The 27,846-nt window shown below is 42.1% G+C and overlaps 2 protein-coding genes across 4 annotated transcripts; one reads left to right on the plus strand and one right to left on the minus strand.

The window, feature by feature from the left end:
• Positions 1-1,521: 1,521 nt before the first annotated feature.
• RTF2 (replication termination factor 2) lies at positions 1,522-27,814 on the minus strand. The gene is made up of 9 exons (XM_039563187.1): positions 27,709-27,814; positions 26,662-26,756; positions 26,470-26,563; positions 26,146-26,285; positions 24,884-24,962; positions 8,801-8,914; positions 5,836-5,890; positions 5,657-5,749; positions 1,522-3,246 (listed from the first exon to the last, which is right to left on the minus strand). The coding sequence occupies exons 1-9, from the start codon at positions 27,775-27,777 to the stop codon at positions 3,062-3,064; spliced, it is 924 nt and encodes a 307-aa protein (XP_039419121.1). The 5' UTR covers positions 27,778-27,814; the 3' UTR covers positions 1,522-3,061.
• LOC104687610 (beta-1,3-galactosyl-O-glycosyl-glycoprotein beta-1,6-N-acetylglucosaminyltransferase 7) lies at positions 12,320-20,451 on the plus strand. 3 transcript variants are annotated; one of them, XM_010396803.4, is made up of 6 exons: positions 12,320-12,842; positions 15,033-15,336; positions 15,837-15,932; positions 16,664-17,694; positions 18,123-18,218; positions 18,984-20,451. In XM_010396803.4, the coding sequence occupies exons 4-6, from the start codon at positions 16,719-16,721 to the stop codon at positions 19,214-19,216; spliced, it is 1,305 nt and encodes a 434-aa protein (XP_010395105.1). In that variant the 5' UTR covers positions 12,320-12,842; positions 15,033-15,336; positions 15,837-15,932; positions 16,664-16,718; the 3' UTR covers positions 19,217-20,451. The 3 variants fall into 3 exon arrangements, with proteins under 3 accessions (XP_010395105.1, XP_010395107.1, XP_010395106.1); XM_010396805.4 differs by having other exon boundaries at positions 15,033-15,133; XM_010396804.4 differs by lacking the exon at positions 15,033-15,336.
• Positions 27,815-27,846: the final 32 nt, after the last annotated feature.

The following is a 27,846-nucleotide window of genomic DNA, read 5'->3' on the forward strand; positions in this document are numbered from 1 at the left end:
CTTGGATGGATATTTAGATGAAAATCCTGGTTTATAGGCAGAACTGCAGATGGATTTGGATTCCATCCCTCTTACTCATTTTGAAGCTTGGTTAAATTTGAAGCACAGCAAAACCCCAACTCAATTATAATTTCTAACTGTCAGGAAGGAATTCTATCAGCTCCATCCTCCAGAAGGAAATCCACAGTCTAGCAGTAATCAGTTCCATTTGTGACCCTCCCAACAAAACACTTTTTGTCTGTGATTTGTATTCAGCTTAGGACACACTGATTTCAGACCCTCTGTGGATTGTAATGTCTAAACAGCCCTTTTATTTTTAAATGCAACCAAGAAACTATTTGGCAGGGTCTGAATCTAGAGCAAAATCTCCCAACTGCACAGGGGGGTCTGGGCTGCACAGCAAGGCAGGACACTCACAGACAACTCTGTTTGTTCAGTTTAGCTAAGAATAGGATATGAGTAAGAAATATTTTAATCTAACAAGCATCATGTTTTAAAGGGAACTTCCAGCCTTTTTGGCCAATTTGAGTGGCATGTAATGATTTCATGGTGTGGCAGCTGGAGACCAAATGAAGCTGCAGTTCTGACCACTGAGAGCGGGCTGAGCTCTGCGGGTCTGGATGTGGGAACACCCTCAGGTTTTGGGATTCAGAGGCACCAATATGGAAAGGACTGAACCTGTTCCCGTGTGCAGACAACCAGGCAGCTCCCAGGACGGTGATTTAGGACACAGAACCTTCCAGGCCTTTTCCACTCGTGCACGCCTGGGCCAGGTTTCACCACCAGTGTGTGGGGAAGTTGCTGCATTTCAGTGCAGTCCCCAGAGGGCAGGTTCCACACCACAAAAACAGCCCCCTATTATACAACTGGCACTAACTGGATGCTTTTTTGAGCTTTTCAGAAGAGAGGCCAAGGCTTGAACAGCATGGAAACAAAACTAACTGTCCCATGAATTCCCCAGAACAGCCCCATGGACGCAGTGCTGCAGGAGACTCATGTGGCATCTCAAAACCCCAGATTTCAGATTCCAAGACTTCCGCAGTTTTCAACTTTCACCAGCATTCAAATTCACCTACATTAAAAGAAAATTAAATTGCCCTCTCCAACAAAAAGCAAACCACAACAAAGCAAACATCCTCCAGCAAACTATTCCCTTGAATCCATTAAAAGTTGCCAAGTCAACGTTCCAGCGCCCGCTGCCCATCCCGGGCTGCCAACAGCACAAGTGGCACTTTGGGCTCCTGTTCGACACCAGCTGTGGCAAGAACTGCACCACAGGCCAGAAATATTTCACATTCCAACAGTGTTTCACATGCCAACAATACATCACATTCCTTCACAGCTGGAGTTTTGGAAAGGGAAGGAGAAGTCCCCACTGAAAACACTTCCATAACCCAGAAGTGTTTGAAGAGCTCCGTCCCCCATGTGGGGATGGAGGAATATTGGACACAACCATGGCAAAGAGGCAGAGCATGAGCTGATAAACCCAGGGGTACAGGAAGAATCTACACATTAACCAACTTATTAGCCAGGAATTTGTTTTAATAGATGAGCAGATCAGACTCAGAAAAGGAGTCACTATTATGGCCCAGTGGGCAGGAAAACCTGGGACCAACAGCTTGGACTCTGCCTGATATCACTAAGAAAAGAGAAGCAAAACTAAATATTGTGTTTCCCTGTGTATTTTTTAGCAAAGTAAAAACTAAATCAAAAGCTTTAAATTAATTCCCTTTAGGATTTATAACTGCTGTAAGTAGAAGAAAAGTGCAGTCCTATAAAACACTAATAGGATTTTAACATGTATTGTCAAACAGAATTAGACTGCAAATAAAAGCCTTACTATGGGACACCTCTAGTGCAGAAATTCATTATCTGTAAGCAACAAATAATAAAGGATAATAAGGAAAAGAATACAGAACAAGGAGAACAAAGTTGATTCCTAGCTATGCATACAAAATGTGCCTGAATGCTTCCTGGAAGCTCCAGCAAACCTCAAACTGTTTGATGTGCTGACATCTCTGGAAAACAAAAATTCTTACCACCACACAAATTCTACAGCAAGCCAATTTTTAATTATACCCATCAAAATAATAATAAAATCCAAGCAGTTTCATTCAACCTCTTTGAATCATGGAGACCACCTATGCAAATATCAACACAGCATTTGAATCTCCAGGTAACTACTGCCAATTATAAATGGGGACACTTTAAAAAATAAATTACAAGGATAATGAATCATTTTCACACACAAAGGTAACAAGGTAACTTCATGCAGTGGTTTTAAAAGCCTCCTCCTTTCTGCATTTCTCTTCTGGTTAGTTTGTGCCAAGATTTAAAAAGCAGATTTCAATTTTAAAAGAGGGAGGAAAGTGAAAAACTTCCAACCTTCCCTCTGGTCATTCCATGTAGGTATTATGGGATTCAAGCATTGACAAGGGAATATTCTGCTGTTAAAAACAGGCTACAGCAATATGGACAAGAATGTTGCACAAACATTTTCATGACTGTGCTCTCTCATCTATTCTGTCAAAAGGTAAATTATTTGAAAATACCTACAGACCTTTCAGAAGCATATAGTTCTACTGAGGGCCCAGTTGGCTTGACAAAAAAAAGCATTATTTATCTTTTTGCTGTCAGAAAGTTTCAGAGGGTTTGAATTCTGTAGTTATACATTGAAAACTGTAATTACAGTGGTGGCACAAATCAACAGGAGAGCAGGAACTTCCCCCTCCCTGCTCCTCCTGAGGACACAGCCCTGTGACTGAGGATCACAACATCCAACTGGGAGGAGAAAAGAGAATTTTTGTGCAAAAAATCCAACATTTCAGAATGAGATCTGCTGCTACAACATGGATTCTGCTGGTCTACTTCTTATTTAACAGAATGTGTTAGCCATCCAGCTAACACAGGTTCATCAGCTGTGAACAGGTTTACAAACAACTTACAAAGAGAGTAAATCCAGATAGGATGAGACCACCACGAAAGTTCTGTATCAGAGTTGGACAGAGAGCCCTGGGGGAGGAGAAGAGCAGGGGCTGCTCCACTGAGGCTCCTCATGGTTTCAGAAATAGTAAGCTGTGTGAGTAACCCAGTTGGAACACTCCTCCTTGGAACGTTTTGCTGAGCTGTGAGTTGTAAAAATAGATTTGTAAGCCTCAGACTTGTCCTCGCTGTCTGCAATGGATCTCTTGGTGGTGGTGGAAGAAGCTTTATTGACTTTTCCTGGGACTGATGGATTTCCATTCTCTGAGGGGAAGAAGGAATAGAATGAAGCATGACAGCTTACAGTGTACAAAGGTATTTAAACAAAGATGAAAAACAGTGTTTGAAAATTAAAACATACACATTTTTCAGGTCTCTCATAAATAGCTCCCATAACTGGACTCAACAGCTTTTAGAATTCATACTCAAAATACATTTAGAAATCTTGAGAGAGGAATTCTGTAAATCCCTTGAGCTGCAATTCAGTACTGACAACATTTATTCCTCTGTGTGAAAATTGGCTCTGAGCTCTGGTCTGAAGCAACATGAAAGCCCCCAGCAGCCTGCAGTATTGTTTAGAAATCAGCTATCAAATGCCAAAAGCAGAACTTGTGCCACACCTTCCCCAGGGAATCCCTCTGCTCCCCTTATTCGTTGCAAAGTTACGACCAACAACAAAGGTCTGCATCATTTTATATTCGTAGTAGGGAAATGCCCATCCTCTGTTTCTGATACCGTTTTTCTCAGTGTATTTTATCTACTGCTACATAAAAAAAAAAAGGGGTTTTTTTTTGACTATTTCATCTCCCAAGCTGCAGAAGGGTATTTGAAAAAGCCAAGTCTGGTGCAAAGAAATAAACACAGAAACTCGACATCTTGAGTGAAACTCAGGCACAGGGGCTCCCAGGAATTGTGTGTGCAATCCCAAATCCTCATGGAATTGTGTGTGCAATCCCAAATCCTCACAGAATTGTGTGTGCAATCCCAAATCCTCACAATTGAGTGTGCAATCCCAAATCCTCACGGAATTGTGTGTGCAATCCCAAATCCTCACAGAATTGTGTGTGCAATCCCAAATCCTCACAATTGAGTGTGCAACCCCAAATCCTCATGGAATTGTGTGTGCAACCCCAAATCCTCACAGAATTGTGTGTGCAACCCCAAATCCTCACAATTGTGTGTGCAACCCCAAATCCTCATGGAATTGTGTGTGCAACCCCAAATCCTCACAGAATTGTGTGTGCAATCCCAAATCCTCATGGAATTGTGTGTGCAATCCCAAATCCACATGGAATTGTGTGTGCAATCCCAAAACCTCACAGAATTGTGTGTACAACCCCAAATGCTCACAGAATTGTGTGTGCAACCCCAAATGCTCACAGAATTGTGTGTGCAACCCCAAATCCTCACAGAATTGTGTGTGCAACCCCAAATCCTCACAGAATTGTGTGTGCAACCCCAAATGCTCACAGAATTGTGTGTGCAACCCCAAATCCTCACAATTGTGTGTGCAATCCCAAATCCTCGCAGAATTGCGTGTGCAACCCCAAATCCTCATGGAATTGTGTGTGCAACCCCAAATCCTCATGGAATTGTGTGTGCAACCCCAAATCCTCACGGAATTGTGTGTACAACCCCAAATCCTCATGGAATTGTGTGTGCAACCCCAAATCCTCACAGACCAGACCCTGTTCAGCTTTGCAGAATGTTTGCAATGCCACCAACAGTTGTCTGGAAAGTGCTGCCAAACCCTGGATTTGGAAGAATACAAGCCCAGAAACCTCAGGGTGCCGTGTTCACAAATTGACTCCCATGCTACTGCCATTCCTCATGGATTTTCCTTTATTTTCCTCTCTCTCCTCTTTTTAATCTCTTGCTGGTCAATATAACAGCAGCCAGAAACAGCAGTTTCAAAAGGCACTTTTTTTTTTCTTTTACACCCTCAGAAAATAACGAATTCATTTTCATTATTACAAATATGAGGCTGCTCAACATCCAGGAGCAATTATCATCATCTGGGATGAAGTATTTTCAGAAGTCTCTCCTGTATAAAAGCAGACAGCAGAGGGCAGGTCAGGCATTGCTGACAGAATTTCAGCTTCTCCCAGTTTATCTATGGATCATCACTGTCAGATTCTTCAAATTATTCTGATTTTTTTAACGTAGAGGATTTAATACTTCCCACAGAAACCTCAGACTGACCTTAAAAATGTACCCATTCTGTGTGAAAATATCAGTATGGGGACATTAAATAGCAGAAAAATATTAAATAAAGAGAGGGCACCATCCTTTGGGTTTAAGGGCTGCCAAGTTTACTCCAAGCTTCAAGGCTGCTGTAGGTTCATCAGTGCATCCTGAAGTTCTGTCCCAGTGCTCCCAAGGACACATAGCAAATTAGCAGATAAAACGAGGACTAAAAGTTAAATAATCAGGGATTTTTAACACAATTCGTCCAAATAAAGTGCCGTAACATAGTTTTTGACCAGCTGTACATCAGGAAACTGCAAATTCTCCTCCACCACCTCGCAGCCAACAAAACAGACATGCCAAACCCTGGACCGTGTAAATAAGAATTTCTAAGCTCATCCATTCAAGTTCCCAAACTAAAGCAGTATTAGAATGACAAAAACAAGCAGATCTGGTCCCATTTTTCACATTAAGATTAACCACCAACCTGAACTTTTGGTGAAGACAATCTGCCTGTTTTCCCCAGAGCTGGAATTGACACAATCCTTTCCATTCTTAGCTTTTGAGGGACCTGGAGAATCTAAAAGAATAAAAAAAGCCAAAAAAATGAAGTCCTGAATCAGCTTCAAGACTCAGAAGGTGACACAGAATTGGGAGCTGTATTACCTGCAGAGGTCTCTTGCTGAGAAGCTGCTCCTGCTGACTTAGATTTCTTTGATTTCTGAAACAACACAAGCAGAAATCTGGTAAGGGACTGAAAGGAGATAAAACTCCCAACTCATATTTGATAAACACACAATTGAATTCAGTACATTTTTATCTCTTACCCAGTGGAGCTTTTCTTTCCACATTTTTTGTATTATTTCTACATGGAAAAATTAATACTCTTGGGAACCCTGCAGTTACATTAAAGAAAACTACAGGACAAAACTGGATTTGTCTGGATTTAATATTTTGCTTTGCATACTTTGAAAGGTGGGTGTATTATTATCATTAACTGATCATCTGAACCCACACAGCAGGGCAGCAAATTGTACAACATTAATAAGACACAATTAATTGTAATCAATAAAGATGTTTTTCAAGAAAAATTTCAGGAGAATCCTGAATCTCGTATTCACTAAATTTTGTTTGGTCCATAAAAAAATTTCTCCTGGGTACCAGCCAATAACTGGACCCTCTGCTGTAGCATTGCTTGGGAAGACAGGATGCATGTAGTTAATCTAAAGTTTTTAAAAGCATCTGTGCAGCAGATTTTCCAAATTAATTTATGTTTGTACAGATTAAAAAACACAGAAAAAACCAAGAAGAATCCCATTACTGGCTTTGATTACATAAATGCCAAGCTGAAAAAGAAAGATGTATTACAACAGTCATTAGCATTACTCTCACTGGATACATTCTGAATTGTGAACATGTTTTAAGACAGCTGCACAACCTCAAAGAAAATAAATATATTTAATTCTGTTCTAAAACTCAGGAGAATCCCTGCTGTGAAGCAAAGGATTAATGCTCGAGGGAAAAAATGCCCCAGCAAATGTTGCTGCAAAGCTGAGCCAGGAGGTGGTGGCAGAGGATCACGGCTCTGCCTGCAAACATCGCTCTCCTGGTGTGAGAAATCCACTCAATGGTTTTGGGTTGGCAGGACCTTAAAGCTCCCCATTCCACCCCTGCCACGGGCACACACACCTTCCATAGACCATTCCCATCCAGCCTGGCCTTCAGGTACCTGGAAAACCTCAGTGCAGGGGATTTCCACCTTTTGTTACAGGTGGATTTCCAAGGAGAAGTCCCATCCCAGATGTCTGTAGCTCTATGGATGTGTGTATTCATAGAGGTGTTTCACTATGGGCACAGTGGCAGAGCTGAGCTTGAATAAATTTTTGTATTAATGCCAGCTGCATCTTCCTGATGATTTGTCTCATGGGGATAAAGAAAAGGAGTTTGTGCTTCCTGCTCCAAACACAGCAAGTCCACTGAGCCTGCTCAGAAGGAACTGAGGAGGAAATAACAAACTGGGAATTGTGTTGACACTGGGATGGAGCTCCCAGGTCTCAGATGGTGCCAGTGACAGCAGGGGCTGGTTCCAGCTGCAGGGACCAGCTGGGGCACCAAGGTCACCACCTGAGGCTGCTGAGAGATTTGCAAATCCTGTCCTGAAATTCTCATCTAACCAAACAAATCCCATTTGCATGTTCCCCCACAGCACAGAGCCCCAAGACCAGGGCACGGTGTCCTTTTGTGCTGTCACCCTAAAAGCCACAACTGCCTTGGACATTCAGGTACTTCTCTGCTGAGCAGAAGCTGGGGACAGCATCAACTTTCAGATTATTCAAAATTATTTGACCCAAAGCTACAGGTGCTTTGCTAGGACCCTGTTCCTAAAGCAAACCAAGTGCAACCAACCACTGCTTTTGGGGCTGAGCACTCATCTGCCAAGATCTGCAATAGTCTAGCATCAAATTAAAAAAATTTTTTTTCCAAAACTTTTAACTACTGAGTACTGAGGGGGGGGAAAAAAAAGAAAACCCACCTGAATAGACACCATGAGATTATCATTCTTATGCCAGAAGCTATAAGACATGATATGCAGAGACTATGAAAAACAGGAAACAGAACAGCAGGATTTTTATGGAAAACCATCCTTTTGATGTATTGCCCAGGCCCAGCAATGCTGTACTGGCCCAGATGAATAAAGGCCCTGTGAGGAGCACGAATCATATGCTCCCTGGCAAGGAAAAAAGGATTTGTTTTAAAACAAACTAGGGAAATATTTGCATGGCAAAATCAAGGGATGAAACCTCCATCTCAAGTCTCAGATGCTGAAAGCATCAGACAATGGCTCACGTTCCTGAGATCCAGCTAAGTCTGAGCACCCTGGCCTGAGTCAGCACTAAAGGTTTGCTTGCTTTGGCATCCTCCAGGAAGCAGTTCAGGGAAAAACAGCAGTGCTGAAAAAATTCCCACATGCAGAAGTGTCATCTGACAGCTCAGCACCACGGAACAGCTCCCACCTCACAGGGCAGTGCAGCAGAGCTGCAAGGACTTGATTTCCACCTCATTTTACCTGGTCAGATAAAAAAATGCAAAGGCCTCAACAGCATGGTGGGAATTAGGTGGGAATCAAGTCCTTGCAGCTCTTCTGCACTGCCTGGGAAAACCACAAAACATGATAAATTTCCACACTTACATCATCAGCCCAGGAATGCACAGATCCCAACATCCTGTTTCTGGCAGAGGCCAATAAAAGACATCTTATTTTATAAGATCAAAAAACTGATGCCATCATCAGGAACTGCCACAAGAACTACAGGGATGACGTAGCTCATTACTGGAGGTAATTCATTTCAAGGAAACCCTGGAGTATTGCTGGCACAGAGTCCATTTTGCCCATTTTGAGAGCACAGGGCATTGCCTGCTGGGCAGAAGAAAGTTGAGGATGTACAACTTCAAGATGTTCTTGGCAAAATACACACAAAAAACCCCACTGCTTTTCAAAGTAGTGCTTAAATACAACACAGCTCACAGAGTAAATTCCTCCATCTGCATAAAGATCAGCAAATCTAAGAGCAGATTTATTGCAGACAAGAATTCTTCCAATTCTGTAATAAATAATGTATAAAAATCTTACCTTTTCTACTTTACTTTTAAGTCTTCTCGCCTCCATCCTCTTCTTCAGGATTTCCACATCTTCTTTATTACCATTAAGGATAATCACATCTTCCTCTTGAAAGGGAACACCACACTTGATGAAAAAAAAGGACAAAATTGCATATTTATTTTTCTGTCTCCTATAAACAACACTCTGCACTAATTCTTCTTTTTTTCATGAAAAATAAGGTCCCTTAGTGTATTTTCTGTTCATGGGTTCCTTGCATTACTGGCACAAATGTACTTAAAAGTACTCCTAATTAGAATCTACTCCATTTTCTGAACCTCACAGCTAAAACCCAAAAGCACTTTCTGATTTTCAGTCATGAATGCATTTAAGACCTTGATGCCATTCCGCTCTAGAATTTGTCTTTCAGCTTAGTGAGATAAGAAACAAAAACTGATGGGAGAAGTTCCTTTACACTGACCAGGGACACCACCTTTGGTGTTATTCCTCTACATGTGGAACAGACTGCAAGTTTTTCTCTTCAGCTGGTAGACGGGAAAACGTGAAGGTGTTGTACTATACTTATTATTATTACTATTCTTATTATTATTATTTCTATACTGTGGGGATAAAAAGGGGTCACAAAAGCAGAATAATTCATTACCCTTGCCTTGCTGTCTCATTGGATTGTACCACAGAGAGCAGACCCTTATCTGATTTATCAAACACTCCCAAGTTTCCAACTACTTTCATAAATTAATCTGGATAATGGCTGTAATGTGCTCTGTGTACTTCCACATTTGTTTCATGGTTGAAGGCACAGATGTTTCCCTGTGCACATTTGCAATCATTTCATGTATGAGCACATTTGACCATGATGTTTTCTTGTCCAAGATCTCAATTTGCTTGTTTTCTGGTTGGGTTTTTTTTCTTTTTTTTTTTGGTTATTTGGTTGGTTTTGTGGGGGGGTTTTTTGGGTTATTTTGTTAAATGCAGAAGCTTTCTGCTAATCTGCAAGATTAATTTATAATCCTGCCTCTGCTATTACTCTTCTTCTTTTTCTAAACAAAGGTTTCGAAAGGTTACTCCTGTATTTGCAGTAGGAATTAAACAAATGAAAGGACATATGGGCAGGACTTTGCTCAAAAGCTGAGCACAGCTTCAAAAATGAACCTGAACCCAAGTGGTCAGATTGAGAGGAGAAGCAAGGGTTAGAGAGAGGCACAGGAGGGCAGGCAGGAAGAGAAGTCACACACAACAAATATTTTTCCATTTCTACTCAGTGAGAAGTCTTGGCCTGGTGTGATCTCACACTTGGGAGTGAGAAGGCTCCAAAATCAAGAAACCCCACAAATTCAGTTCTAGAAGCCCCACAATTTCTTTTCTAGGGTGTTTCCTAATACAGCATTTTTCAAACCTATTTTGTTAGTAGATTCTAATTTTATTAAATGTTGCATTTTGAAAGAGCAACCAAATCCAGGTTCCCATCTGGAAAACACAGGTGGAATTGTTCAAAACTGAAAAGTATTTACAAGAAACAGGGAAATAAAGACAGTGTTCTCTTTCCATTCCCTGAAACAGGTAACTTTTTGCCATGACAACACTGGATTATGTCAGAGACCATATCCTTCCAAACATCTTAGTGTTTTAATAATGAGATAAAAAGCAGAAAGAAATTTCAGTTTTGCAAATTCAGATGTTTGCTCTTTCAGATTAATTAAGGTCTTGGGGTAGATGTTTGTTTTATGATATCACAGCGTCTCCTTTGCTGTACCTTGTTTATTTTGGGACTTTAAACATATATGAAGGTACTTGCTATAGTTCTTAGCACCTTGAATAGAGGACATTCCTAAATGAGATAGTTCTTATCTTTCTTAAAGTATAAAACACGGAATTTTTTAAGAAATAATGAACTCTTTATTTAAGATGACTTCCTGAATTCTAGAGTTTACATTTTCGGCTGCCTAAGACAAGAGTTGTATACTATTTCTTTGTGTAAATTACATTCACACACTGATTTTTTTATAGCATCTAAAATGTAGTTCTATGCATGACTACTCCAGTCTTAATATAATACAAATAAACAACAGGCAAATACGTTTTCATATCTAAATGTTTACACCAGTGCTACAGTTTAATGTCTTCAGAGAAACCTAAAGACTCTTTCCCAAATTTTAAACACTGAGTTCCTGCAGCGCTCCTGAACATGACCATTACTAGGAAATGCACAATTCCCACCAGGATATGGGACATGGATGGCCAAAACCTGACTGTCCCTCTTTAAACAGGGCAGGTATTTAGCAAAAGGACTGAACATCACAGATCATCTCACTGTTCATCTCCCAGCCACACAAACTTGTGTATTAAAGATTATTGTTGCTTGCCACAGTTAACTAAACAAGTTTTAAGAGAAAGAATTTTCCAGAGGTTTAGCCATTAAAAGTTCAGTAGTGTCAGATTTGCAGAACATGGTTTTTTACATTGTCACCCTACCCAGACATGCAAGGGGTCAGAGAGTAAAGGACAACCTGGGAGCAGTGGAAATTTCCCACCTACTGATTCACAGAACATGAACTTCCACTCAGCAGCTGCAGCATCTACTTCAAAACCAGTCCAAGAAAAAGCCTCAATTTACAGAGTTTCTCTTAAAATCAGTGATAATTTTGTACCTGTCAAACCTGCAGCTGTGCTGTAACTTACTTCGAGGTTTTCTCTCCATTTATTTCTGAATAACATGGTATTTTTATCAGAAAGTTTCCTCCCAATCCCAGTACGTTTAAACTCAGCTTTCAACTTATTAAACCCCCTAAGAACCTTTAAAAGGCTGTAACAGCAAACCCTCTGTGTGTGAAGGATGCTCCAAGGCAATCTGCTGCTCCATAGCAGGGACTGTAAAGTAAAGCACACCTTTATTGGCACCAGAGAACATGCAGGGCTCAACACCTCCATGTTCGTGTCTGCCTGTGGTTCATTTTACACAGACTTTTATAACTTTACAATTCTGGCATGTGCCTTGTTTGCTTACCTAAAAGTTAAGAGCCGTAAGGGCTGGGGTCTTACACAACTTGTGATTTATCTCAGGGTTACAAACACGGCACATGGTCCTATCACAGAGATTCATCACACACACCTAACTTTACTGTTAGAAGACTTTTATTCTGTATATACCTATGCTTTATTGATTATATTCCATTTCCTATCCATTACAACACAATTTGTTTTTCTAGCCTTTTGTATCAGTTCCCTTTCTTATTTTCCTGGCCCAGCAGGGCTGGACCTTTGCTCACAGAAGCGTTTATAGACAGAGCAGTCACACTTAAGCCTCCTCCTTGTCTCCTTACCCCACCAGGGTTAGACCCTGTTTTGCAGAAGTGGCAGTAGTTACATTCAACCCCTTCCTTTTTTCCCTCCTTAGCCCACTCAGGGCTTCATCCCTGTTTTGCAGAAGTGGTTACATTTATAGAGGCACTCACCCTTAATTCTTTCGCTAACTTACACCTTCAATTCTTTCGCTAACTTACGCTAAGGTGCTTATCCCAAGCGAGGTCTGTGTTTCAAGGAGACCTTCCATTTATTCTCATTTCAGCCTCCAGCCACTGCAAATGCCCGGCAGCAGCAATTCCCTGCTGGAATTCTTGGCTCCGAACTGGAAAGTTTCGGCAGGCGAATAGTTAAGGGCAGGCGGAGGAAGAGGAGGAGGAGGAGGAAGAGGAGGAGGCGGGTTCCCAGTTTTCCCAGCCAGCGGGCTCAGCTGTCACAGCCCAGGGGCACAGGTTAAAGGCTCGGGGGCACGGCAATTATTCCTGCTCCTCGGCAATACTCCTCCTCCGCATCCACCCGTCTGATTCCAGCCCTTTCCAGGCTGCCTCGGCCGGAGAAGTTTCCCCGCTTCCTGAAGCTACCGAGAATTCCTGCGGGATAAATATGCTAAACATTGCAGGGAAGGCGGGGTGAAAACATTCCCGTTTAATGGTTAACTGGGATCGGGATGAGGGACACCGGCTCCTGCTGAAGGACAATGAGACCCTGGATTTATCTTTATTATGCTGCCGTCTCCTGGCTAATTCTGGACGAGGTAAGGCTGCATCAATTGCATCGCAGCATTTCGGTTTTTGCTTTTTCCTTATGTAAAGTGGCAATTTTACTTAGAAAATACTCAAATCTGCAGTAAGGTTAATGTTTTTTCCCTTCTTCACCTTGTCACGGATGCACAAAAGGATGGAGATCATTGCTTCTAATTGTTTGTATTCTAAAACTCACAGTATTTATGCAACTTAATTCTTTTACAGCCCTGTAACTTAAGGGTTTAAATAGCTTTCATAGTGTTTGTTTTAAATTACTATGAGGTCAAATACACAAGGAAAAAGAAAAACGTAACAGGAAAAATAGCAAACATGAACACTAAAACTCCATAAATTTGTTGAATATGTCAATTCTAATGCAGTGTTTTAAAATCAGAATGGTTTAAATAACTGGGTTTGATGGAGAAATGTTTTTACTCAATGCATCTCAAAACCCAGAAGCAGACTCTGTATCCTGACACCCGTTTAAACAAAAAACAAAACAATGGAAAAAGCACTTAAAAACATTTATTTTAACATTTTTTTAGGACTGAATCAGTCCTCCCCGTTTATAAAATGTCTACATTAATGACTGCATAAATACCTTTCAAACAAAAAAAAAAGATATAAAAAGAAGTTGAATTAAGTATTTAATGCTTTTTCAGCATATTATTAGAAGATGAAGCATTCCCAAGTCATTTGTCTCACTAAATCACGAGGTCATACAAAACAAACTTTATCTAAACTTTAATATTAAGCAAATGCAAAGAGCACAGAGAAAACAGAACGTTTAGAGGTGCAGTGATGCAGTCCTAAATGCAATGGCAGGAAGAAACAGCAAAAAGCAAAACGAATTGTTACAACAAAATGCACAGCCAAGTATGTGCTAATGGGGTCTCAGTGAGCTGAGCTGACATTTCACAGGCTTTTTCCAGGCATCATCATAATTCCCCTTTCCTCTGGAGTTTACTTTGTTAATTGAGATGGACTATCTTAGGCTTACAACAATTTTCTGTTAAGTAATATCCTTAAAAGCATCCACGAAGGTGCTCGAAAATCCCTATTTCTTAAAAAAAATTCATACAACTTCATCCTCCAGGTTTAGAAAACCTGTGCGTAACATAAGAAATGCTGAGTTTCAAAGACATTCTGCTAACATAAAATACCTATCATGGCACTCTTGCATAATAAGACTCAAGGGCAAGATAGTCCCAGACTGGGTTATGGACAGTGGACATTCCCAACGGGATCTCTTGCTCCTCAAGGGCAGGAGGAAACCTGGGAGAATAATCCTTGCCAGCAGACAGGGGTGAGAGGATCCTGCTAAACAACAAATTTCATATCCAGTGGCACTGAGAGCTGCAACTCCAGCTCTAAATCTGGTAAAACACTACCAAAACACCACTGCTTTCATTCCATAATATCCCCTGAGGCTGAAAGATGTCAAATTCTGTTCTTGCAGGCCAGGCTTCATCATTCAGCCGTTCTCCATAAACGTGTTCACACTGCAGAGGAATTGCTACCTCTTACCTGATTATGGGGTGTTTGTGTACTTTTATGCTGCCATAAAAATACAGTTTCTAGCTGTCACACAGTCCAGTAGGAAAAAATCCATAGTAAACACTTAACAGCCCGAAACAGCCCCAGAAGCTATTACTTGAAGGGTAATAAAAATTCAAGTGTATGAAACAAGCAGGTTCCAGCTTGGCTCCCTAGAACTACACTTCGCAACCTGTATTTAAGGAAAAAACCTGCCAAGCACCCTCGTTCTGGACAGATTCAGAGAATATTCCGAGTTGGAAAGCACCCACAAGGATCACTGAGTCCAACTCTCAAGTCAATGATCTGTACAGGGACTGAACCCACAATCTTGGTGTTAAGATGTTTTATATTTTAGCAGGTATAAAACCCCAACTATTTCTACAGCTGCCCGCTGTCTTTAGTGTAATTCTTATATTCAGAATGAACCTTCCCTGTGACATCCCAGAGATCTCGTGACATTCACTAATTCAGAGGAATCTCAATGTTCCTCCTGCAATTATTCCCTCAGAATAAAGAGTTTGTCCGAGTCCAGCTCCACAGAAATCAGTGTTTCCCCAATTCCAGCCCCTGGGTACGTAATGGTCCTCCTGGAAACCCCCTCTGGGCTGAAGCACAGGATGTATTTCATTTTTACTGCAAAAATCCTGCTTTTCACCTTGCAGTGGCATCCCTGTTCTCCTGCTTTCTGCACAGCATCGAAAGGTTGACACGGACTGGATTTGCTGCAGCTTTTTGTTCAGATGGATGGAACGCTCCCATCAAGGTTGTTTACCCAGTAGATGGATCCCTGAGGAGCTTGAAGGCAAAAATATTCTCCTGGGAGCTGATTTCCTCATGTTTTTCTTTGAGCTGCTGACAGAACATCCCAGGAAAATGGACGAGTCCTCCACCTAACATACAACTCCCCTTTCTGGAATGCTCAGTGGAAAAGAGGCACCATTCCAGCATGAAATCCAGTGCATACCAGTATGGACCAAAAGATAAATACATTCTTTCCCATAAGCCTAAAAGGATCTTAAAAATGTGGGAATATGGAGTATCCCTTCGCTTGGTTCAATTTGTGTTCTTAATGCTTTTGAAATTTTATGTCTTGTTGCTACTTTAACTACAATGCCCTCTTTATTTTCAAGCTTTTAAGGGAGATACTGATTTTTTAATAAAAAGAAGTATTTTCCACCTCCTTCTAATGAAAACCTTGAGGCTTCTAACCACAGCAGCATTCCTTTAATGAACTATCTTTATAAAAATCCATGTTTCTCTGTTCCCATGTAAAGCCAAATACTACATGATTTTGACAGCTGCAAAATGTAAAATATTTCAAGGTGAAATGAGAATTTTGTTTAAAAAAATCATTGATTGAAAGAAGAGAAAATTAATTACCTTTAAAATAAAATGAAAATCTGTTAGAATTTAACTATTAAGCTTAATGGCAGTCGATGGACCTTCTCCTTGGTATTTTTTTCTAGGAATTTTGATACCAAATGCTTCAAGGACAAAGACTTCATGTAATTGCTGTGGGATTCAGGACTGCTGCACTCTCATTCTTCTGACTGTTCAGCAAGGTAAAAGTAAGGAAAAAACCACAATGGAAAAACTCCTGTGCCAATATGCTGTAAATTGGTTATTTCTGAATGCCAGTACTGGCAGTTGTGTCCTTAGCTCAGGCTATGCACATATGCCAAAAATAAGAAATGAGCGTTGTCCCCATGTTCAGTTTTCCAAAGCACTAACACAAAGATGTCAGAGGGAAAAAAAAAAAAAAATCTCAGAGTCAGAAACATTTGCTGACTTTATAAGGATAAAACCCAGTGTATTTTGTGGATTACGTTTTAGTCTCTTCCTTCTGTTTATTTAATAAGTTTTCTGTTGATTTAATTTACTGAATTCTGATCCTCTGGCGGAACTTCAGGTTTCCCAGGCCTTGAGGAAATCTCAGCAGCAGCTGTTCCTCAGCACTCAGAGCTCACTTCTTCCCTGGGGCCCTGGGCTCACCCAGACCTCAGAGCACAGAAAACTCCCACCTGATGGGCTGAGCCCTGCCTTGGGCAAGCAGTGAAGAATTCAAAGCCGTTTTGGGTTCTTTTCTATCATTTTGAGATAGTTTTGTCCTGGAAAGACAAAATTCCTACCTCATGGCTGTGCATTCCCAGGGGCTGAGTGCACTTAGCATGGGCACACACAGATGCTCCTGGTAGTAATCCCAGCATTTAAAAATGCAGCACTAACATGGCATCCATTTAAAACAATAAACAGAAAGGTTCTCTTGCTCGCTCTATCTCACTTTTCCTTGCAGATGATCTGAATGTTTAATTGGACTATGATAAGAAGACAGGATCTGGAAATAAAAGATGAACCCACTTCATGCAAAGAAATCAAGATTTTTAGTGTGCGTTGCTGTCTGTACATTCATCTACACCTTCTTCTACCTAAAGGTTCCACTTTATGAAGAGCCAAATGACCAAAAATTCCAAGTCAAAAAAGCGGAGTGTGGTTTTTACCCAGATGAACTTTGCTCAGCTCTTTTTGTGGGGAAACCTGCAGCCTTTAGAATTGGAAACTTTTGTCAGAAGTCCTACCAGTCCAAACCACTCAGCTGCATTCACACTTCCTGCAGCTGCTCCACAGTCCTGAAGACTCTGCATTTTATCACCAGACCCCTGTCAGATGAAGAAGGAAATTTCTCCTTGGCGTACATTATTACAATTCACAAGGAGCTGGAAATGTTTGTGAGGCTGCTAAGAGCTATTTATATGCCTCAGAATATTTACTGCATCCATATTGATGAAAAGTCACCCAGAGATTATAAAACTGCTGTACAGAACATTGTTAACTGCTTCGAAAATATTTTTATTTCCTCAAAAAGAGAACATGTTGTTTATGCAGGGTTTTCAAGATTACAAGCTGATATTAACTGCATGAGAGACCTCGTTAACTCCAAAGTTCAGTGGAATTACGTTATTAACCTGTGTGGTCAAGATTACCCCCTGAAAACAAATAAAGAAATTATACAATACATAAAAAGTAAGTGGAATGGTAAAAATATCACTCCTGGGATAGTCCAACCACTTCACATAAAACACAGGACAGAGGTCAGCTACAGGGAATACATCCATTCTGGAGTGCCATACGTGTATCCAGCAAAGATCAGGAAAGCTCAACCTCCTCATAACCTGACAATATATTTTGGCAGTGCCTATTACATCCTCACTAAAGACTTTGTGGAGTTCACACTGAGTGATGCCCGGGCAAAAGCTCTGCTGGAGTGGTCAAGGGACACCTACAGCCCTGATGAGCACTACTGGGTCACCCTCAATCGTTTACCTGGTAAGAGTTTGTCATTTCTGCCACAAATAACCCCAGCAGGGCAAGGCCTCGGGCAGGGAGAGGCTTTGAGCTCCAACTCGGAGCTTAACAGCGCTGAATTGCAGAAATAAAGTCATTTCTTCAGCTTTGGTGCTGCCCTTTTGAAAAGTCACATCTGGTGGCTGAGAAACAAAGCTTGATTGCAGGGAAGTGCTGCTGCAGTGCAGACCATGAGCTAGAAAAATGCTGGCTAAAAAGTTTCTTTGCTGCATGAAAGCTTTTGCTCTCAAGGAATAAAAAGAGCAGTAATACTGACAATGATGTCTGTTGTTACAACATAAATATCTGCAAATAAAGCCATAATCTCACTACAGTTAAATGTCTTCAGCAGTGAAAATCTCCCCTATAATAAGTAAAAAAGAACTTATCAGAGCCTTTTGTTTTTAAAGATGCTCCAGGGGCTACACCCAATGCAGGCTGGCAAGGAGACCTAAGAGCCATTAAATGGAAAGATCAAGAAGGAGCCTCACACAAGGGCTGCAAAGGTGATGTGAATTTTGATCGTGAACTCAAGTTTGATTCACTGATGAGCATTAATTGGTGATTACATACTATTTAAATTAGCTATTAAATGTGCCTCAGTGGTCATATATAATTTATTTTGGAAGTATTGAATAAAACAAGGCACCCTATAAATTACTGCACCGTATCCATTGAAGGAGATATACATTATATTAATATGTTAGTTATGTATTTTCTATAATAAAATATTACTGATATTTTATATATTTGGAGATGAACACAGCAGCCATACACTGACAACCCTTCCTGCAGCCCCTAATTACCAGGGCACTGATTTGACTGAGCAGTTGTCAGTGGAGGGGCTTTACCTGACAGGGACGTTTGTCAGGTACTTCCATCAATATTGGGTTAAATCCCTTCAATTTGAACAACAATAAAAAAGAATAGTGCTGAGCACATGGAAAGCATGCAGAAATAATTAAAATCTCTAAGTGTGCAAGCTGAGCACAGGTGTGATTGTGCAGGGAATCCCAATAAGGAGATCAGAACATCTGATGCCCAACTACAAGATTTTATTAAGCAGAGCAACATGGCAGGGAAGCAGCTGGAGGTAACAAACATAACAAACATAAACCCAAACCCTTGTCTTTATAATACTGTAGCATTATCCTCCAGCTCCATTTCCATGATGCTCTAGCAGAAATCAAAAGGCGAAAAAACTCTTTCTAAAAAAAATGCTTCAGTTCATTTTCCTGCTGCTGCCACCTCCCTCCCGTTTGTCTCTGCAGGTCATTATGTCAGAGACATCTGCATCTACGGCCTGGGGGACCTGCAGTGGATTATTGAGTCCCCTCATTTGTTTGCCAACAAATTCGAGCCTGCACGGAACCCGCTGGCGATGGAGTGCCTGGAGAGGCGGCTGCGGCTCAAGGCGCTGCGCCAGGCTCAGGCGCCCATCGAGGAGCACTGGCGCCTGCAGGAGCACAGCCACTTCAACATGCAGCTGGATGGGGGAGCTTAACCCACTCCCAAACTTAATGTGCAGCATCCTGGCAGAAAGCACGGACATTTATAGCCATAGGCTTCACTCGAAGGGTAAAGCACAGTGCTGTACTCCCAGAGAAATAAACAGGTTTTCTTTATTCCAGTAGCGATGGGTTCATTCCCAAAGAATGTCTGAATCTATGCTGAAGACCAGGGGGGAAGTTCATAATCCATTAAATGACTTCTTTAGCTGGAAAAGTCAATGTTCCTCATGTTCACAGCCAAAGCATGACTAACTGGCATGAAAGTAATAAAATGGAAGCAGTGACTGAACAAAGACAAAATACGGAGAAATAACAAATTAAAGTCACGGCCAGTGAATGTCTTATGAAGTGTTTTGAATAACGAAGCTGCTAAACGATGCTAAAACTTCCGAGCTTGTACATAAGTGACAACCAGTTTCTGACACTGCCCATGCCACCGGGGGGTGTGGGTTTGTTTTTATTTCCCATGGCCAGCTGCATCCCTAATTTCATTTTGTAGCATGGCAACATCACTGCTGCCCTTCCCAGGCTTTGCTCCCAACAACAGAGGGATCCTGCAATGCATATTTGTCTTAAAGTCACTGTTCTGAGTCTCTGCAGGAGTTTAGGGCAAGGAGACAGGGAAAATCTGAGGCCAAGGATTGCAGGAAAACTCAGCAAAAAGCCATTTTTCAATCATTTTTCCATCTCAGTGTACCTGACTGAGGGAAGCAGAGAGCCTGCAGCAAGTGCAGTAACACATGGCAGGGACCAGGAAAACTCACTTGATTAAGAACTACAAATCATAAATAAAAATAAAATAAATAAATGCAAATACATTTTAAAAAGGAGCAATTTCAATGTAATCTTCAATATGCACCCAAAACATCGCTGAGTTTTTACAAGAAAACTGGCTACAGATCGAGCCTATTCCCAGAAAAATCAAATGACCCAACAACAGGACATGAAAGTTTCTTGTTACAAACTTATTCCCAGGTTGCTGGGCCTTTACTCCTCATTTTCCCACACAAGTTTATTGGAAACATCATTTCTTGCAAATGAACTTTAACCTAAAGAAAGGCCATCTGGTTCCTATTTATTTACAAACTCAACCCAAAGGCGTGTGCTCAGTTCCATGGATAATCCAGGACTTATCTTGTGGCTAAATATTGCTGGAGATGCTTTTTATGGAGGGAAATAAAGCTAAAAAAGAAAAGGAAAATAAAAGGCACGCACATGTTCACGCTGAGCTTGTTGAGAGTCTCTCTCCAAACCATTACTGAAGCTAATGGGTCTCTGGCATGTATTAATCATAGCAATATTCATAATTAATTTCTCTCCAGTCCACTCAAGGGCACTGCCAGCATTTATCCACTCCATGATGTCTTTTAAAACGGGAATGGAACGTTCCTTATTGCCATCATTGCAGCAAATCCAGTCCCCAGCTTTCACCCTGGCACCACCACACAGAACAACTGTGCATCACTTCCAAATTGAATTAAAATTAAATATTCAATAGCCAGGCACTATATATCACAGGCTCCTTTTGCAGAAATTGAACCAGGCAAAAACCCTACACAAGAAGGCCTCTTAAAAGACCATTTTGGTATGACTTTACCCATATCAATCTAGGAAAATCTCTGCAGCATGACCCTCTTTGCTTAAAGGATTTTGTACTTGAAACAAAATTTTAGGGAAATCATCGTTGAACCATGCTCTATCAGTAAGAAATAGTATTCAACTCAGTATTGTGATTACCATGACCACATTACCTCCTTGAAACACACATGAAAAGCCTTCATGAATTCTGTGTTATTATGTTAAGAGTAGATCAATCACAACTTTTAGACCTCAGCAAATGTTTGCTAATTTTGGTGCCTAAGAGCAGAAAGTGCCAAAGTGACCCTGGTTCCAGGAACCACTGCTGCACACACAGCTCTGGATCTGACAGCCACGTGCGTAAATTCTGTTTTAAAAAGCTTTCTATCTAAATTAAACATGGCATGAAGTGTTTGATATGGCACAGAGCTTCGTAGTTAGGGCACCATTTCAAGTGTGTATTTAGTTGACTCTGAAAACAAGTCCAAAATAAACTTTGAAGTGATCCAAGAAAGTACATTTTAAATGTAATCTTGTCCTTAACTTTCAAAGTGACTCCCAGGACTTCCACCACCAATTCCATGACCTCTGTCCTGTCTCCAAACCACTTCTAGCATACTTTTACATCCATAGGAACTTCTTAAGAGAGCCAGCTTCCAGATTAAAGCATAATTTCTGTCAAATAGCAGACTTCCAGTTAGCAGGCACCAAAAACTGCCCTTGCAAGAACCTGGGAGCCACAAAAATTCCAAAATATTTGGGCACCACCAAAATCCACAGATCACTACAAACTTGAAATCTCCAACATCCCATCAGATACAAAAAGAGGGAGCAGAGACAGTCTTGCTTGTTCTTTTGATTTTAGGCTGTTGGTGAATTAACCAGCTTGCTCCAAAGTGCAAATTTTAAACTGACAGATTCCATCACAAATAATTCTTCCTGAGGAACAGGAAGCAGGAGGCAGCAGTAATCCCAATCTGCAGAGCTGCTGCTACAGAATCCACATTTGGAAGCAAAGTTATTTCTCTTCCTGCTGACTGAAATGTGACTAAGTCACATTTTAGCATGTGACAGTGTTAAGAGTTTAAATTTTCCCTTCTTACTGATCAAAAGCTCAAAAATATGGCTCGAACAAAATCCACTTCTGTGTAAAAATGTATTACAAGATGTATTTGCACTCCTAAGTTGCTCTGTTTCAGACAAAAGCTCTTTTCCAACTCTTTTAAACCTAAGTAGAAGCTATAAAATTTGTCCCAAGCATTTCATCTACCGAGCCTGCTCTCCAACTTAAACCAGCACTAAAAATTCTCATTGCTCTTTCAACAAATCTTTCAAACCCATGAAGTTTTATATCTTGGCAAGACAGTTCAAAGCATTTACCCTGCAGGCAATGAGAGACAATCTTTCTCAACACTGCTCCAGTGTCTGACTGGTCCTTTGGCTTAGAGTTTTCACATTTGAATGTTAGTTTTTAGGTGAATCCTTCAAAATGCTACTTAAGATGTGAAGAAAGAACAGCTTCTTTTCAAGGTAAAGCACTTCAAGAATGGTCTCACACATTTATTACAGTTGCTTTACTAATGGGCCCCCACCCATGACAGTTTCCTCTCCCATTTCTGTGCTTTCCTCTGCTACCACTACAGTCTTTTTAACAATTCCAGTAGAGCAGATAATGCATGTATTTCATATTGCCAGCTCTTCATGTAAAGTTTCTTTGAGGCAAAAGAAAGAGAACTCTGAAAGCCTGGTTCCTCCTCCCTAGACTCCATAAACTCCTTCAAATCCAGTACTGTGGCAAAGGCTGTTGAGAGAAGCCAAGGAATGCTCAATCCTTCATCGTCTTGGTGTTTCCCATTTCCTTGGATGAGACAAAAATCTGCACGTGCATCCTGTTTGTCCTGAACACTTATTTGGTGACCTGCACACCACTGGGCAAAAGGATTTCTCTGTTTCATGTGTGAGCTGCCACAGTAAAAACTGAGCTCAAAACTGAGCAGTGAGAGGTCTGCTGGATACCTGCATTCAGTTTGGAATGTTTTCAGTGTATCCTTACAGCATCTCTGTCCAAAGTCCTGTGGGAAATCACTGCTGTTTACGAGGGAGCAGACTGGGGAGGCTGCTCTGGGGGCTCACAGGAGAAGGGCACACCCAAAAAAAGAGCTTTGAAAGAGCTCCTTGAGAGTTTTGGAAGAGCTCTCCTGAATTCCACACTTGTGGGGATGGGAATGGCCACAGAGCTCCAGCACTGACATTTCTCCAGTTTTACACCCATTGCAAACCTCCGGGATGAGGCCAAAACACAGATTCTGCTGGCTGAGAACTGAATACAGAGTCCCACAGCGAGACAGGATTATCCTTTTTGAACCTTCCTCATGTCACTCTCGGCACACACAAGTGAGATGGGCACAGGCTGAACACAGACAGTGGCAAGGCCAGGAAAAAGAAAATGCTGTGGCTCACATAGGCTGCATTTTGCTCCAAAACCATTGCAACTCTTAAAACACAACAGTTAACAGCAGCAGAACATCTATGAGACAACCCATAACATTCTATACTTTAAATTCTTTTAGCATGTATCAGAAGTGGACTGTATTAACTGGTAACAGGTTCTAATCTGAGCATATACAGTGCACAACACTTCACTTTTCCTTCATCATTAGTTCTAGTTCATTTTCCTGTATGTCCCATTGCTGCATAAATGCAGAATGTGCTGCTAATTAGTGCTTTGGATATAAACCAATTGTTAGATGCCACAAAGCACAGCAACCACTTCTCTCTGATCCTGTTTAGAAGAGTTCTACTCTCCTTGATTCTGAAGGAGAACAGTATCAGAATACACCCAAAAATCGACCAAATCACTCTTTGACCTTAATCAATGTGTTCTCTCAGCTGGATAACATTGTCTTTGTGCATCAAAATCCACTGATGAGAAGATGACAGACTAAATATTATATCCCTTTAATTATTTCTAGAAGAATCTTTCTGAATATTGTGAAGAATTCCCATGTAGGTGAAACCAGCTTCATGGAAATGTGGCTGTGCTAAATACTGACAAAAGCTAAATACTGAAAAACATGTGGGATTCATTTGGTTTTTATAAGATTATCAGTCTGGCCAAACCATGGACAAAATATCTCATTCCTGCATCTACTGCTCTGGTTACACCCATCCATCAACAAAAATTTGGATGCAAAAAAAACCCCAAAAAAAACCAACCAAAAAACACCTCATTAAAAATAAATGAGTATCTGCCAAGAGGAAACGAAGCCATTAGGACAGAACAGAATGAGCACTGCAAGCAGCAACATGAGAATAAACCTTCTATCCAATAGCCAACAATTTACCAACACAAGTTTTCCCTTCACAGGTCTTGTTTAATATAAATATATTCCGTATTTCATCCAACATCAGGGTGTTCACAGAAAAATAACTGCTCAAGTGTGGCAACTCCAGCACAAATCTTGCTGATAATGAAAGCAGTGATAGGAAAAAAGAGTATTTGCTAATTTCATCATTGTCCTTAGAAACCTGCACAATGAGATCAGCAATGTGAAATGAAGTCTGTATTTTCTACAATAAATCATGGAACTGCTAAGAATTCTACAAAGTTTGCCCCACTGAAAAATGTAAAAAAGCAGCACCCAATGTCCTTTAAAAATTCAGGGGTCAAAACATATCCTGAAAATACAGCCAGTTTAAACACAGAACAGACACTGGTAAGACACAAGCCATGTGGATTCAGGAATCAAAAATAACCAATCAAACAAAAACCCCACAACCAAAGCAATCACTGTTTTAAAAACTGAAATTAGAACCAAATATTGGGAAAAAAATGGAAATTCTAAAGTAGTGACAGCAAAATCCAACTCTGAGAACAAAAATACTTATTTTTACAATTATTTAAAAACATTGTGTTATTAAAAAAAGGCCATGTAGCAGTACTTGAGGCCATCACAGAACAGAACTTTTACAAGTTCCATTTCAATTTGCACATTCAGATTAAAACTCCCTCTTCAGAGCAGTGACTGCAATTGTATCTACACACACATGGCCCCACTGCTTCTGCAGCTGGAAAAACTCACCTTGTGACAAACTTCTGATTTGATTTCTTTGAGAGCACGCTCAGAGAACACACAGCCACAGTTTCTCAGGAAGCAAAACCTTCAAAGAAAAGATAAAACACACAATGATTTTAAGAAAACTCAGAGAGATCTGTGCAGTGCTGACTGGGCTGGCAGGTCACAGCTCACTTTCTTTACAGTTCTTGCCCTTAATCAAACTATCAGCACATTAAAATAGGTAATTAATTAATTAGTTATTAAACTGCACAGTGTAAGAATTCAATGAAAAATATTGACTACATTAAAGCACAACATGCATTTTGGTTTTTTATCTTGAGTATCTCCTGGCTAATCCCTCTCTGGAGGAAGAAATGGCTGTGAACCATTCAGCTGTGAACTCATCCTCTTCTCATCCCTCAGGCGACAGACAAAGAAGTAACCTGGGTGTGAGGAAATTCCCTGCCCCAGAGCAACAAAATGGAGAGATATTGCAGGGTTGGAACAGGCAGCCCATCTCCATTCTGATCCTAACACAGGGAGGGGTTACAATGTGAGGAGAGGCTGAAAGAGCTGGGATTGTTCAGCTTGGAGAAGGGAAGCTTTGGAATGACCTCATTGTGGCCTTGCAGTGCCTGAAGGAGCTGCAGGAAAGATGGAGAGAAAATATTTACAAAGAATGGAAGGACAGGACACAGGGAATGGCTTCCCACTGCCAGAGGGCAGGGACGGATGGGATATTATGAAAAAATTCCTCCCTGTGAGGGTGCTGAGGCTCTGGCACAGGGTGCCCAGAGCAGCTGGGGCTGCCCCTGGATCCCTGGCAGTGCCCAAGGCCAGGCTGGACACTGGGGCTTGGAGCAGCCTGGGACAGTGGGAGGTGTCCCTGCCGTGGCAGGGGTGGCACTGAAGGGGCTTTAAGGTCCCTTCCCACCCAACCATTCCATGATTCCAACTGCTCGATGTGACTCACAGGGAGCTCACATCCCATCTCCTGTGGTTCAGCCCCCAAACAACATTTAATCACTTTTTTTCTACCAACATTGCCCTCTGTCTACTCCTTTATTATACATCTAAACTCATTCAAGAAAAGGTTAACTTTTATCTTTCCTCTTGAATATAACGTGAAAGGACACCCAGAAGTCCCTTGAACTCCCTGCAGACAGACACACAGAGATGCCCCACCAAGGCCTGGGTTAGCACCTGATTGACACCATTACCCACTCAATTTGCCCTGCTGTGTGCTCAGTTTGCCCAGGGGCCACTTTCCAGGCTGCAAGGCTGACCTGTGCCTGCCGTTCATCTCCAGCCCCACCACGGGGCAGATGAACCGTGCACACTGCAGGTCATCGTACTTGTCCCCCTTGATGCTCTCCTTGTCCCCACTCCAGGCTGGGTTATCCACCAGGTTCAGCTCGGTCACATTCTGAAAAATAAGAATGCAAACCTTAAGCTTTTTGCCCCACTGATTTTGATTGTGTTTTGCTGTTTTAAACCTTTTAATACGTAGTGAGAGCACAAGGAAATGGAGATTTTACAGCATGACTGAACTTCCACTCACGATTTTAACCTTTTATTTTAACTTTTCATGTTAGACATAACCTGGTTACCTTAATGCTCTTGATATGGGATGCAGATTCCATGGGGGTTTTATCAGGGGATTTGTCCAACAAAAATTCAATGATGGCATCTTTGTTGTACAACCTGTAACACGAAAGTTGCAGTGGTTACACTGGATTGCCATAATGTTCTGTATTTATAATTTATTTTTACTCCTGAGGTGTCTGTGGAAACATTCCCACCTGCCCAGCTCACAGGCCACGATGGGCCGACGTAGCTTCTCCTGGCTCAGGGCACAGTAGAACCACCTGGCCACCAATTCTGCAACTTTGTCAACCTGGAAGGGAAGAAACCCTCATTACTTTAAAATATTTGTAAATTATTTAAGCATAAAATCCCATCACACTTGAAGCATTCATCAAATCCCCAGGTTTCTTACCAAACCTGATTTCCGCACTCAAAGTTAATTCATAAAATAACTTCACCTGAAGTTTTTGGCAAAATTCATGATCAGTTCTCTACCATCTCCCTGGGCAGCGCCTGCCAAGGCCTGAGCTCCCTTTCCATGGGGAAATTCCTGCTGCTGCCCACCCTGAGGCTCCCCTGGCCCAGCCTGAGGCCGTTCCCTCTCCTCCTGTCCCTGTTCCCTGCGAGCAGAGCCCGACCCCCCCGGCTGCCCCCTCCTGTCAGGGACTTGTGCAGAGCCACAAGGTCCCCCCTGAGCCTCCTTTGCTCCAGCCTGAGCCCCTTTCCAGCTCCCTCAGCCACTCCTGGGGCTCCAGAGCCTTCCCAGCTCCGTTCCCTGCCCTGGACACGCTCCAGCCCCTCCGTGCCCTTCTTGTAGCAAAGGCCAGAACTGGACACAGCATTCGAGGTCCCTCAGCAGGGCCAGTATAAGGGACGCTCACTGCTCCTGCTGCCACACCACGGCTGGGACAGGCCGGGTCCCGCTGGCCTCCCGTCCCGCCGCTGTCACCGGCACCCCCGGCTCCATTCCCGGCTTCCCAGCCCCTCCTTCCCCAGCCCGGAGCTGTTGTGACCGCAGTGCAGGACCCGGCCCTTGGAATTGCTGAAGCTCATGTCCAAGCTCCTCCACAAGACAAAGAACCCGCACTGCAGCCGCCACCAGCGCCACAGCGCACACAGAGCCCAGCAGGCCGGGCCCCGCCGCTGCCCCGACGCTGCCCCGACGCTGCAGCGCCAGGAGCGCCATGTCCGGCTCGCAGCACCGCGGGCCGGGCCGGGGCTCTCTCTCCTCGCAGCCCCCCACACACGGAGCCCCTTCGCACCTTCTCGACTTTGCGGGGCCCCTTGACCAGCTCGTGCCGCTTGGGGATGGTGCCGCCATCGCACCCCATCGCGCTTCCGGGTTCTCCTCCGGCGTACTTCCGGCTGCGCCGCTCCACTTCCGGCGCACCGCAATGACG

Source organism: Corvus cornix, chromosome 20, assembly GCF_000738735.6.
Source record: "Corvus cornix cornix isolate S_Up_H32 chromosome 20, ASM73873v5, whole genome shotgun sequence".
Lineage (NCBI taxonomy): Eukaryota > Metazoa > Chordata > Aves > Passeriformes > Corvidae > Corvus > Corvus cornix.